We start from the raw sequence: 14,919 nt of genomic DNA on the forward strand, positions 1-14,919 counted from the left end.
CTTTATTCCATGATTTTTACCTTTTCACGATATAGCTCATATGCTTTTTTGTGATTCAGTGTGCTATAATTGGCAAAACATTAATAGTAACAAATTAATTTTTTTACAATTAATATAAGAATTCATAATTAATCATATATAGCAAGCGCTCAATGTGCGCAAATTTATTTTCAATGTTACCCCCTCTAGTGCTCTTGTAAGACATACAAATGCTCTGTACAGAGGCGTATCATTACTTGTCCTCCAATGCTGTTGGAGTTTGGCATTGTCTGAATAGTTTGTGTTGTTTCTGAAAAAATGTCATGTCCTAACAAAATTCCCGCCATCAAGAGTATATCATTATATAACGTTTTAATGAACTGTACTTCTACCTATAATACTAAAAATATGAAAGAAAAAATACAAAAAGATCATATTCCATTTGCTACCCTAATTAAAACTAATTATAGCTACGACACTGGCCGGCAAGGGGATTATAGTAATCCAATAGTAATTTAGTTGGTAGAGTCAATATCTGAGCGATTGCTCGCCATCACGTTTGGCGCTTGTTGTAATTGAGTAGAAAAATTTTACTCCATGTTTGATTAAATGTTAAATTTTAAGACGATGGTGTAAGCAATTGCGGTGATGTAAAAATGAGAACTGTGAATTGACAGTTTCAAATCTGCCAATTGACACTTTTATCAACTGTAAATTAACAATCTGCTTGACAGATTGAAAAGTTTCAACAGACATACCTCATCAGTTGAAATGTACGAAAGTGTAGGAGGGCCATACTAATTATTTATCTCGCAAATTCCGACATTACACTCAAAATAATGTGAATTGTGTTATAAATAACAGATTTGAAAGTGTCGAATAACCATTTGAAAAGTACCTGGAAGTGTTATATTGATTTATAATTATTTTTCTCGCCAGTGTTCTCAGAAAGTATTTTTGTTTGTATTCCATTTTAATCATTCATGCTGCAATATTACTGTTCTTGCTCCATTTTGTAACTATACCGCGCACCTCCGTGTATGATATTACGTCAAAAACGACTCGAATGCTGAACAAGTGAGGGGAAAATTGGTGTTGCTTTAAAAACCTACATGGTTCAAGGCGAGTTGCTGAAATTCTCAAATAAGCACAGTTCAGTTCAATTTAAAATCTTTGCTCTCTGTGTTAACCAAGTCACGCAAAAGGGCAACATTCAAATTATAGTCACAGGAAATGCATTCCACATATATTTTTACTCACCATAATTTTTTCCTTCTAACCGGATACTCTCTTTCATTCTCTCTCTCTCTCTCTCTCTCTCTCTCTCTCTCTCTCGATCTAAAATAATATGATGACAAATTTTTGGACTACAACCAGAATAGGAAAAAGTGTTTTTCTACGGATGTTATACAATGTGCCACTTCTTTCATCATTTTCATACGTTTAAAACGAAAGATTTCTCACGCAGTGAGAAATATCCGCCGTTACAGTGAGAAATAATTTCCCACTGTCAGTCCTGAATGGTTACATGTCAGATTGATATGACACGTTCTCCATGTTGACAACGTTACGCCGACGATTCGCGTGCAATATCCAAGTAACCCATTGTCGGCGTTTCCATAACATCAAATCCGAAGCACTGTGTAATTATTGCTGTCAACTTACCCAACGAAAATAGTTTTTTGTTGACTGTTTTAGTATAAACAGTTTAGATTTATTAAATATTGAATATAATGGAATAGGAAGATTTGGAGTTGAAAAATACACCTCCAGAAATTGTTCAGAAAGCAATATATGTTTGCAATAATTTGCTACCAACCACATCAGGAGAAAATTATGAAATCTCTTACAGAAACTTTATGGACTGGAAAATGAAAGCCAGGGTAAATTCTTGTTCCGAAAATACCTTGTTAGTTTATTTTGAAGAGTTGTCAAGAAGATTGAAATCGTCAACATTATGGTCTCAGTACTTGATGCTGACCTGAGGAGTACCTTAATTGTTAAAAACTGTGTTGATATATCAAAATACGTAAAACTACGTTCATTTTTAAAATGTAAATCTGAAAAATATGCTCCAAAACAGTCAAAAACATTAACTTCTGAAGAAATTCAAAAATTTTTAAAAGCCGTTGTGATGAACTTGGAAAATTGAAAATTGATGACATGGAAGATCTTAATTCGATCCTTTTAATAAAATTACCCGACACTAAAACCCAGGTTCCTAGAAATTTCACAATCACAGGAGAATTCTACCAAATTTACAAAAATATGTGAAGCTGAAAATGACATATTTCTCACTTGTTGTAGAATATACTATTTCTGTATAATTTTCCCCCTTTCAATTTACTTTCTCTCACTCATATTTCAGTTTGGAAATCACTGATAAATTTATTGAGTTTTTCTATAACTAGTTTGATTAGATTCATATTAATTTATCAATAGGTATTCAATGTTCCGTGAGTACAAATAAAAAAGGGAAAAAAATCTCAAACCATCGTACGATTTTGTCTCGACACACAGTTGTTTATCGTTGATTTTTTGCAAATTTTCGAGTATATTATTTGATAGGAGCTTATATTTTTGTTCATATATATATATATATATATATATATATATATATATATATATATCAACAGGAACAACGACCACAGCATCAAAAATTCAATAGAACTCACAGACAGAATCTGTACGACAAATGTCAGTCCAAACACTAAACTGTACTCGTTCGACATAAAAAACATGTACTCCAACATACCAGTCAACGAAAGTATAAACATCATATCTGAGAACCTAAAACACCAAAACATAGACAAAACCTACATTAACCAAATGGAACACAGTCTAAATACAATACTTAATCAAAATCATTTGGAATCTGAAGGGAAAATTTATAAACAAACAGATGGACTAGCGATGGGATCCCCACTATCTAGCATTATATCCGAAATATACCTGCAAACCATAGATGAGAAAATCTTAACAATAATAAAAACACATGATGAAAAAGGAGAATGGTTCAGATACGTTGACGATGGACTGTACATATCACAAAACAATGGAATAAGAATACAACAAATAACAAAAGAAATTAACGAAATAAATCAAAAATTATGTTTCAGCATTGAGGAAGAACACAACTCAAAACTCAACTACCTGGACATAACTATAGGATATAACCACAACAAAACACAATTTCAAATGGCAATATACAGGAAACCTACACAAACAAGATCCATCATACCCGCAAGTTCAAACCATCCACCATCACACAAAATGGCTGCCTATAACGCATTTATATATAGAATGTTAAGGATACCACTCAGCAATGAAGCCCGAAACAAAGAACGGAAAATCATATACCAAATAGCGAACGAAAACGGATACACCCAAAAAACAATAGATAAACTAGAAAACAGAATCAAACAAAAAATACAGAACAAGGATCAAGCCACCCCAACAGACAAAACAACAAAACGATGGACAGCATTTACGTACGTAGGACACCAAACCAAAAAACTAACAAACATCTTCAAACCACTGAACATCAACATCACATACAAGCCGAACACGAAGATAACACAAAAAATAAACAACTATGAAAAAGAAGAAGACAAAAACCAAAACAGGATATTCAGTATACAATGCTCAGACTGCAACAAATTCTATATCGGCCAAACCAAGAAAAAACTGATCCAAAGGTACAATGAGCATAAAAAGGCATACATAAATCCAACAGTATATAAATCAAACCTTGCAATACACGCCATACAAAACAAACATAATTTCCCCCCACCAGAGAACATAAAACTAATAAAACAAATCAACAAGGGAAACCGCATGGACATTTGGGAAAACTTGAACATCCATTAATTCAACAGTCATAAATCACTTATCGAGGAACAAGTACAAATCAAAACACAACAAGATCTCACATTCAATATATTAAACAAAACCATACACATTCCTAGAGAAGATCTAACATGAAGAAGAGTACTTGATGCAGAACAAATACAGGCAAATTCACCTAAAGTACCTGAAATACCTGAGTTAAGACGCTCTTACCGTATAAACAGACAGACAACAGGATGACCAGTTCAGTTTGAGGAGTGCCAGAAGATGACAGTACTACCAACTGTCGAAAGCGCTCGCAGATAATTAATAGAAGATATGAAGCTACAAATCCTTTTTGTAGAATTTAATATTGAAATACTCAAAATAAAGGAAAATTAGTTGCATCAATCAATATATAGATATATATATATATATATATATATATATATATATATATATATATATATATATATATATATATATATATATATATATATATTTATATATATATATATATATATATGTATATATATTTTTTTCTTTGTATTTTGTTTCCTATCAATAAAAGCAATTATTATTATTATTATTTTTTCACCGTAGTGTGCGCTGGTCAGGTACTATCCCTCGAAGCCCCGATACATTCCGAAGGGCGCGCCAGCATTATCAATCAATGACCACTTCCCATTGGGTACGAGAATCATGTGCCCTGAGCAAGCGCAGTGAGCCAATAATGACAGCCTTCTGCATCTTTGCGGCTAAGATTTCTGCCTCAGTGCGGCAAGCCGGTATGATTTCAAGATTCGAGAGTAGAGGGAGCATCATTCCACCAAGGACTCCAATAATCAGAACAAACATCTTGACAGAGTGATCTGGATGGAATCTGCGGAGTTCGAACAGAACATCTCGATAATTTATCCGTTTTTCCTTCTCTTTTCTGACGATAATTGTCTCACCAGAGACAAATCAGTTCAACTTGATCTATTATTTATACATTAACCAGTTTTTTGCTCACGTTTCTTTTGTTATTTTTTTGTGAAGGTTCTCCATACTTCTTTGTTTTTGAAGAGTTTGGAAATACAAGGGGCGAGTAATAACTTCAGTTACTTATCACAAACTTAAACATTACGCCGACGCAAAATTACACTTTTTGCATCAAATTTTAAAAAATCACATCACTTTTTAGTATACCTCAATCAAACTTCAATAATATTGTTGATAGACAATTCATATGCATAAGAGAAACATATAGATCAGAAGAGAACTCCCAGATGGGACTTGGAAGTTGCATTATTGTCCAAACTATTTGGGTGTGTTCTAACAAGTGTAAGTGAAACTATTGAATGACTTTAATTTTTAATTGGATGAAGAACAAATGTACATCTCGCATATTTTCAATGACATTTCAAAAATTGATTATTTTGTTTCCCATGCAGTTATATTTGACGGTTAGTTTCTTCTGGATATAGACTGCTGCCTGGCATGGATAAGTCTGTACTTTTCCCAAAAATTGTATAATACGTTGTAGTTCATCACTCTCTCGATCAATGACAGAAATATCCCTCATTTCACTTTCAGAAATTCCTAATGGTAAAGACTCGAAGGTGGGCCAATTCTCTTTACATGCTCTACACTGGCAATCAAAGAAAAATATATCTCTCAAATAATGTTGCCTTTCAGTAACTTTGGTAGAAGAGAATGGACAAAATCTAAAATTCACACAAAACATTTTTAACTGATAATATTTACATAACTGTCAGTTGAAGAATACTTATTTTCATGACTCACCCATAATAGCTGATATTACACTCCTCCCCTTTTCTTATATTTGACATTGCCCTCACGACTAAATGGCGTCCATGAAAGAAAAAACTGCAGTTAGGGGCACAGGAATGATTGAAAAAACTGGAAAATGAAAAAATGCCTAGTGCTACTTTCTGGGAAGTATCTCCACATTCAGAATATTTTTTTATGTTGAATGAATTTATGGAATCGATCATTATACACTTGTAAATGAGGTCCTTCAAATCGTTATCTGCAATATTTGCGTCTTTGGAAATATTCGTATTGGTCATAATGTCATGGTAACCAATACAAGACATGATTATAGGATAAAAAAAGTTGACGCATTCCCTTTTGTCTTCGTTTGTTACTAATTCATTTATTTCTTTAAATCTATCCGACTGATATTTTTCGTCATCTTTACTTTCTTCTTTGAGTTGGTTTACTGCAATTATAACCATTTTGACAAAATTCAGGGTAAGTTGCCCATACAAGGGAATCATATCGCACTCATATCGATGATGAGTTTTCCACGATTCTTCTCTGCAAAATTCACTACAGAATAGAGCTTTGGTGCATTTTGGACAGGGCATAAGATTGTAGCAAATGCCTAAACATTCATGACAATGCAAATATTGGCTCTCAGGGAATGTCGTATGTGCAAAAGACTTCTCTACGATTAGAATTTCTCCTACATTTATGTCTTTGGCTGCAACAAAATATCGTCCCACCAACTCGTCTTTCTTTATTTCTATGAAGTCAGTAGCTGAGGAACATAGCGAATTTTCATTAGACAGTTGTGGTATAGGTTTAGAAAAGTAGGTATTATGCGATTTGTACTTAGTTGCTTCCTTTTGAAGATTGATTAAAGACTCTTGTGACCTAGTTGAACAATCTACTTGGAGAGCTCTTTCGGTATCCTGAAACGAAATAAATATTTGGGATAGAAAGGTTTTGGACAAAAGTCCGGAACATCGATGTCCGCCAGTGAGAGTGACAGTGTTCCACGAAAGTGAAATGTTATACAGTGTCCCCCCCTCCTTTTATTTTGTTAACGGGTCAACTCAAAAAATTGAAATGGGATAATGAAATTAATGCATGAATACTTTATTTTGAAGTGAAATTGACAGATGAAACTGGAATGAAATGGAGGGGGGTCTTGTGATACATCTTCATAAAGCTCCTGACAAATGCTTCACAACCTTAAAATATAATCTCAATATTTCCTACTACTACAAAATGGTGGAACTTTTAATAATTGCCTGAATACATTGACATTTAACTTACATAATATGAGGTAATAAGCTTGAGGTCAGTTCAAAAGATGCTCGAGATGGTTGCCTTGAACTTGACATATGAACAGCCTATCCGATATTTCACGCGGAACATTTTCAAACACAGTAACATCAATATCTCTACAAATATTTATTATTCTCTGCCGTATATCCAATATTGAAGCAGGTTCAGTTTCGTACACCTTTTGGCTCAAATAGCCTCATAAAAAAAGTCCGAAAGTGTCAAATCTGGCGAGCGGGCTGGCCATTCTGTAGGACCTCGACGGCCAATCCAACGACCGGGAAAAGTAGTATCCAAATAGTTTTTTACTTGTCTGGAGTAATGTGGTGGTGCTCCATCTTGTTGGAATACAATATCCATATCGAATTCATTAGGATTCAATTCGACGATTATCAGTAATGAGAGGGTCAACAATAGTTTCCAAAATATTCAAATACAGTTCCCCTGTTAATGTCTGATCAATAAACAGAGGTCTTACAATATGGTTTTCCAATATTTCTGCCCAAACGTTAATTTTTTCAGGATATTGGGTATGTGTTTCCCGAAAACGCAAGGGTTGGTGTTGGGGTGGGTTTTGTCGTTTTTATAAACAAAAAATAACTTAACCAACCTTATCGGGTTGTTGGAATTGCCATATGGCAGGTAAAAAGGAATATTTATAGAAATATCGATATCAATGTGTTTGTCTCCAGTAAATTATCAAATGTTCCGCCATTTTGTAGTAGGTGAAGATATTGACTTAATTTTCTAGGGATGGATGGCGTCCAGTCGCCATCTTGAAAATTAATCCATCTGTCAATTTCACTTCGAAATGAAGTTTGTATGCATTAATTTCACTATCCCAAATTTCAATATTTTGAGTTGACCCGTACAAAAAATAAAAAGGGAGGGTATTAAAGAAATGCACGGTATATTTTGTAGCATTCCTGTGAATGATATCTGATTCAATTCCATAATGAATGTTTGGAAAACAAACTGAATAGAAAAAATGGAATATCATTCAATAATAATAATATTTGAGTGAAATAGGATATGATATGCATATGATATCATATGGATATGATGCATATGATATGAAGTGAAAAAAAAACATTATTGCTTTATATAATATGATATGAAGAGATGGAAAAAATTTCGGTTTAGTGTAATACTAACCAAGTAGAATGACCTATTTCCTGAGAATAGTACAGCGAACGTGTCACGCGAGGCAGCACTAGTAGTAGGGACAAACATAAACTATTCACATGTAAAACAGTGTTATTTACGTAATATTAATTTATTATTTAAAAATATAAATCTGATATAAGAAATTATGTTGTGCTAGTATAATGCCAATAAAGCATTTGCGAATTTTACGTCGGATAATCGATATCCGGAAGAAAACGTGTTTTTTATACCATTATAAAACCTCATATTAATAAGGTTAGGTGTTAGAAATGAATACATGCTTCGAGAAGATTGGATTTAACAGTGCAAATAATAAATAAATATCAAACATGAAATGAATAGTAAAATTTTCATAGTTAATTACCATTAATTAGAATGAGATATAACCTTAATCGTTTATTAAACTATATTCATTCATTATATTTAATTAAATTTATTTCATTACCATCTATAGGTATTTGATTCATATTTCACTCGGAAATAAATCTGAAATTCATAATTATTTTGAATTTCTTTTATTACAGTTTGAATCTACCGCTACTCTTTTACTAGAGTCTGTATACTAACCTGTCTATTAATTCACTTTTTTTTCCATTTTAAATTACGCCATGCAAGCCAACGTTTCAATAATACATTGTTATCCTTTAAAGTTGTAAATTTTAGTTTTGCTCCAGGAACATATTCTTGTGTTAAAAACATTCTTTTTTAATTGTACTTTACCATATTTTTATATGAGGATTAGGCAGTGTTTGCCCTACCGAACTACTAGCGCTGCTAGTGAGTGATTTTTCTTACTTCTGGAAAAAGGTTCATTCAGTGCTGAAGCATCAGTTTTCTCGCTGATGTTAAGGGAAATGAAGACATTTTCCAGACATAGGAACTGAATAGGAATGACTGGGTAAAAGCTATATTCCAGATTTTTTGGCTGTGGTCTGCAGGTTTTCATACCTGATATTTCGTCTACTACTGCGGTAGACATTATCAAAGCTGAAGAAGCAACGGTCGTGCTCAACTAGTTCCCAACGCAGAAATTACAATTTTGTCATTTGTCTACGGTTTTATTCATGGGTGGGTGTAGCAAGGTTCATTGTTCATTGCCTCTTCCTTTCTATTGAAATTATCCCTGTGTTTCTGAATTTCTATTGCCTCCTTATATATTCTTGGATATTGATTTGGAGTTTCATCGAGTATTTCTGTATCTTCGAATGAGATAATGTGAGTGCCTTCTTCGAGAGCATATTTGGCTACAGCTGATTTTTCGGTTTGTCCGAGGCGACAATTCATTTTGTGTTCATTGAGACGGGTACCTATATTTTTTATCGTGGTTCCATTGTAGACCGGCCTGCAGCTACAAGGAATCCGGCTCTCTGGAATCCTTAGCTTACCTTAGACTTTCTCTGATAGTTTTCGTTGGCCTAAATATTGGTTTCACTTCGTGTTTCTCTAAAATTGTTCCAATCCAGTCTGTAACATTTTTAACGTCTGGGGTAACTTTGACGTTCGTTCTCTCTCCTGGGTTGTACAGTCCGCTCGAATTCTACTTCGACATACCCATTTCCTTTTAAAAGGCATGTTTTAGTTCATTGAGATCCCCAGGAAGACCCTTAGGTTCACAGATGCGCCATTCCCTCTTAGCCAACGTTTGTTATGGCTGGTGGTTAGAGTTTCTATTCAGGTACCGATCTGTGTTGGTTTCCTGTACACTCTATGGCCCAATGTATGTACCATCTTCATCGCTGTTCACAAAAACATCGAAGAAGGCTATAGTCCCTTGGGTTTCTCATTCCATTGTGAATTAGATTTTTGGGTTGAGATAGTTGAGATATGATAGAAAATCGCCGCCGGACTTGATGGAGTGCCCAATGTGGTACCATCTGTTTGTTCTTAAAAAATACTATCCCACTGGAAATAAGTTGACAATGATCAAGAAGTCCTTTTCTATGTTAAAAATGTTACACCAGGATTGGGCCAACGAAAACTGTCATAACAGATTCCTTGTAGCTGCGGGTCGGTCTACATTGAAACCACGAAAAAAATATAAGTACCCGTCTCTTTGAACACAAAAGAAATTGTCGCCTCGGACAAACCGACAAATAAGCTGTATTGAATCAACACTTCATTTTAAGATTTTCACTACACAGTTCTACAAAAACGCAACACGTGTTTCGCTACACAATATCTTCTTTGGACGTGTTTATATTCATGTATAGTATACTATAGAAGAGTATCCACAGTAAATACTCATAGTGTATATAATACTCTGTAGTATAGACACGCCCGAAAAAGCTACTGTATAGCGAAACACGTATTGCGTTTTTTTAAAAGTATGTAATGAAAATCTCTCGATAAAATGTTTCTTGAATACTTCATGGATTTTGATCAAGTATCGGCCAATTCCATCACATAAATCTGCTGTAGACGAACATGTCTTATTCGAAGATACAGAAATACTCGATGAAACTCAAAATTACTATACACTTCGACCGTTACCTCATCACGTTTGATAATGTCTACCACAGTAGTAGACAAAATGTCAGGCATGTAAACCTGCAAATCACGGCCAGAAAATCCAGAAAGTAACTTCGACACAGATATTTCCGGCCGTGATAGTTTATGAAATTACTATGGATCTTCATCAACTAACGACCGAAACAATCAGAAAATTTACATTCTTTGATAAAAAATACCTATTGCAAAAACTCGCTAGGAAATCTCAAATGATAAACTAAGTTATTTCAGTGGTGAATGTTGAAGTATCTATATTAAAAAAAATGTTTTTCTGTTAAGAGATTCCATGCCCATATACAGGAATATATTCAATCCGATTCGATGCTGGTTGGATAGAAGAGCAATATCTGCCTTGATTTATTATGTGCATATGTTGAATTCTGGCATTTGTTAGGTTGTACTGAATAACAATCAATCAATATCAATAAAATGATTGATTATTATTTCATTTACTTTAGTATGCGCTGGTCAGGCCCTATCCCCCGAAGCCCCGATACATTCGGGAGGGCGTGCCAGTACCACTCCCCACATCGTGGGGTATATCCGATAATCATGTGCCCTGAGCAAGCGAAGTGAGCCAAGGATGACTGCCTTCTGCATCTGTCCGGCTAAGATTTCTGCCTTAGTGCGACAAGGCGGTATAATTTTAAGATTCGAGAGTAGAGAGGGCATAATTCCACTAAAGACTCCAATAATCAGAACAACCATCTTGACAGAGTGATCTGGATAGAGTCTGCGGAGTTTGAAGAGAAAATCTCGATATTTTATCCATTTTTGCTTATTTTTTGGACGATATTCGTCTCGCCAGGAGCTGAAAACTCCATGATATATATCGTCTTGCTCTTGTGGTCGAGAAGGACTACATCAGGCTTATTAGTTTGTATCAGCCTAAGGGTGAGGAACGAATAGTTCCAATAAACTCGATTCAATATCCCCGGTGTATCGTCAATACCTTGAGAGTGCCGTAGATGATAATATAGCATTCTTAGCTCTTCGTTATGTCGATGAATATAGGGCGAGACCGCATACGCTGGACATGCTGATAGCAAGTGCATTATGGTCTTGGACACCCTGTTGTAGACCCTGCACCTTGTGTCAAGAACCTCTAGACCTATCACGCAATTGAGGTAGACTCAAGTGTTGAAGGCACCATCCTGGCATGCCATGATGAATCCCTCAGTTTCCGACTTCAGCCCACTTGACCTGAGGAAAGCGAAAGTCAGGAGCTTTAATAAGCCAAGGTCTTCAATGTTATTGAAGAAGACCTCATGAATTGGTTTATCCTTGTGTAGCCGCAGATGTGAGGTGATCTCTGCGGATTTTATATGAGCCTTTTACTGAACAGGTTCCAACTCGGTGACACAGTTGTGATCACCTCGTTTGGTGTCGAAAACTAAACCAAATTCATCAGCTACTCGGTCAGCTGCCCTTAAGAGAAATGCTCCAATTCCTGCTCTCTCATGGTCGCGGACCATGCAAAGAAAAGGATCCGAACTCCTGACGACTTTACAGGCTACATCCAGTACCATTATGTCATGTAGTAGGGGGAAGTACAACAGTGGAACGGACGATTTGGAATGCAATCTTCTATAGAGATGCATCATTTTTCAGGTCTTTACGTCGAGTTGATACAGCTACTCCCGAGTCCACTACACTACTCTTGTTATCTCTTGTGAATGGCGTTGTTCCACCCCGAGGTAGGTACCTATACGTCTCTCCGGCATCCAAATGGTGTAGGATGTTTCCATCTACGACTGAGGGTATTGCCCTAAAATACACTCCTTCTGAAAGTGACCCACACTGTTTGGTCGCCAGAGTGGTATCATTTGTTCATGGCATCTGACAATTTTGTCGGGTACCCAAGGCATCTGAGTAAATGCCCGATGAGCTCATGCGATGTTGTGTCAAATGCCTTGCGGTAATCGATTCAGGCCATAGAGAGATCATGCTTATATTGTATCGACTCCTGCGTTACACACTCGGTCAACTGCGGTGAGTATTCGTGTGTATAAATGCTTGTAAACAACTTATAACACGAATTTAAGCTTATCGGTCTGCTATTCTTAGGAATCGACAAATCTCCGCATTTGGGGATGAGAACGGTCCTCCCCTTGACAAACCAATCCGGAATCGACTGCTCTCCGCCCAGCCATGAGTTGAAAACTCTGACCAGATGGCGGTGACTGCTTGATAGTTTTTTCCACCAATAAATATTCAGTCCATCTGGGCCTGGCGCAACTTACCAAAGGCCAAGGGTGTTAGTGGTCATCTCTGCTTATTTATTATTATTATTATTATTATTATTGAATATAGGTACTTTCTTTGCGATGAACAGATATGTGAATATAACAAAAAATAAATAAAAATATGTAACTGAGGAATATTTTCACTGAATTTTTCTTACCTGTTGACATTCAAAGTAATATTTTTTTCGAAAAAGTAGAACTGCTCTATCTTGGTATGCTAAAACCAAACTTTCGCTAGAATTTTCAGCATTCAAAATACTCTTTGTGAAGCACTCTAAAGCCATCGCATAATTTCCCTCAGAAAAAAAGTCGTTTCCTTTTTTCCGTAAAATGTTTGAAATTGTGTTGGATTTCACAATTCTCGAATTCATGAAAATATTTTGAAAACTTGGTGTCATTTTAAGCAGTTCATACACATAATTTACTTTTTCGTGGCCATATTTTAGGTTTCTCAAATACTCAAAATGCGTTTTTGTGTCAAGTTCACATTCTTCGAGCAATTTTGTTGTTAACTCTGTTATCTTGGGACAATAAGACATGTTTCTTCCAAATCAGCCACACAGTTTTCATAAAAAAAGTAGAATAGTTGGAATGAACTCGTACACACACTGCCACACATATCCAACTAATTAAAAACACTCAGAATTCAGCATTATCTCTGTTTGACTTGTCTATTTAGATTGCTCTCGAAAATAACACTCGATGTTCTCAGATCCGTAACTTGGTAACAAATGATTATTAAAACACATTTTCAACTTATCATACATATTTATAAATGTTGCTCAAGTTAATGACCTCGAAGCTGCAAAAAGTTGCATGGTTTTTATTTTTAATATAATAATTACCACGACCACGTAGGTATAATTTTAGGTCTACAAATCAGTTGAGTAATAATGAACGCAATATCTTTTGTGTTTGTTTGAAGGTGGTTGACAATGTTTCGTAGTGCATTTCATTAATTCGGACTTCCATTGTCTAATATGATATAAATTGATTTGAAATCCCTGAAAAAATCTATAAAAAAAGATTAGCAGAAAAATAACAATAATATTAAGCAAAAAAAAAGAATTTACAATGAAATAAAATACAAGCAACAATCAAAAATTGAACTTCAAGAAATGAAAATTAAAAATTAGCAGATCCAAGCCGAGTTACTTCACGACGTTTCGATTGTTAGTATCCACAATCGTATTCGGGTGATGACTGGACTTATTCCTCCGATATCTAACTATTTATAAGTCAATCGAGTGCTTTCACCTATCCCCTCTTCCCTCTCTCCGCTTCATCGTGTTCCGCTTGACTATAGGTTTCTATATATACTTGTGATGCACTCTTTGAAACCTTTGGTGTAGTAATGAATATTACCGGAGTTTTTTCCCAACTCCAAAACCGTTATTTTAACACCTCAACACGTGTTTCGATCACCAAGTGATCATCTTCAAGAGGAAAATCAAACTAAACTGTTTAGTTTCTATATTTTGAGTATCTCTACGCTAACTTAGCTAAATGCTTTGTTGGAAAACATACAGTGCATTTCTTTAATGTCCCTCCTTTCATTTTTTGAACTGGTCAACGCAGAAAATTGAATTTTGGGATAATGAAATTAATGCATGAATACTTTATTTTCAAGTGAAATTGACAGATGAAACTTTCAAGATAGCGAGTGGGCGCCATCTGGCGAAACTTCAAGATGGCGCCTAGTCGCCATCTTGAAGTTTCATCTGTCAATTTCACTTCAAAATAAAGTATTCATGCATTAATTTTATTATCCCAAATTTCACTTTTATCAGTTGCTCCGTTCAAAAAATAAAAGGGGGGACATTAAAGAAATGTTCTGTATATGCGGCTGTTGGACAACATATATGCGGCTTCTTTGAATTTTCTCCTAAACCAGTGTTCCTTCTTGTGGATGATTTCAGCTTGAGACCACCTGATATTATGTTGATGAGTCCAAATATGCTCTGCTATTCCTGGTATGCTGGTTTTCTTCTCACTGTGTGTGTTTTTGTACTCGGCAATTCGAACTCTCAAAGGCCAATTAGTTTCACCATGTATGATTCTCTGCACTCGCAGGGTATCCGCTAAATGCAATTATTGGAATCTCAGTCAGCGT

At 35.2% G+C, this 14,919-nt stretch overlaps 1 protein-coding gene across 3 annotated transcripts; it reads right to left on the minus strand.

Annotated features, from left to right (window-relative positions):
* Positions 1–5,151: 5,151 nt before the first annotated feature.
* LOC111502755 (SET and MYND domain-containing protein DDB_G0273589) lies at positions 5,152–13,549 on the minus strand. 3 transcript variants are annotated; one of them, XM_074180765.1, is made up of 3 exons: positions 12,965–13,549; positions 5,596–6,509; positions 5,152–5,440 (listed from the first exon to the last, which is right to left on the minus strand). In XM_074180765.1, exons 1-3 carry the CDS (start codon positions 13,343–13,345, stop codon positions 5,392–5,394), a joined length of 1,344 nt encoding a protein of 447 aa, XP_074036866.1. In that variant the 5' UTR covers positions 13,346–13,549; the 3' UTR covers positions 5,152–5,391. The 3 variants fall into 3 exon arrangements, with proteins under 3 accessions (XP_074036866.1, XP_023012674.2, XP_023012675.2); XM_023156906.2 differs by having other exon boundaries at positions 5,152–5,516; positions 12,965–13,547; XM_023156907.2 differs by having other exon boundaries at positions 5,403–5,542.
* Positions 13,550–14,919: the final 1,370 nt, after the last annotated feature.

Source organism: Leptinotarsa decemlineata, unplaced genomic scaffold (genome assembly GCF_025532065.1).
Source record: "Leptinotarsa decemlineata unplaced genomic scaffold, Ldec_3_MD MMD2_tig00026299_RagTag_RagTag, whole genome shotgun sequence".
NCBI classification, from domain to species: Eukaryota; Metazoa; Arthropoda; class Insecta; order Coleoptera; family Chrysomelidae; genus Leptinotarsa; species Leptinotarsa decemlineata.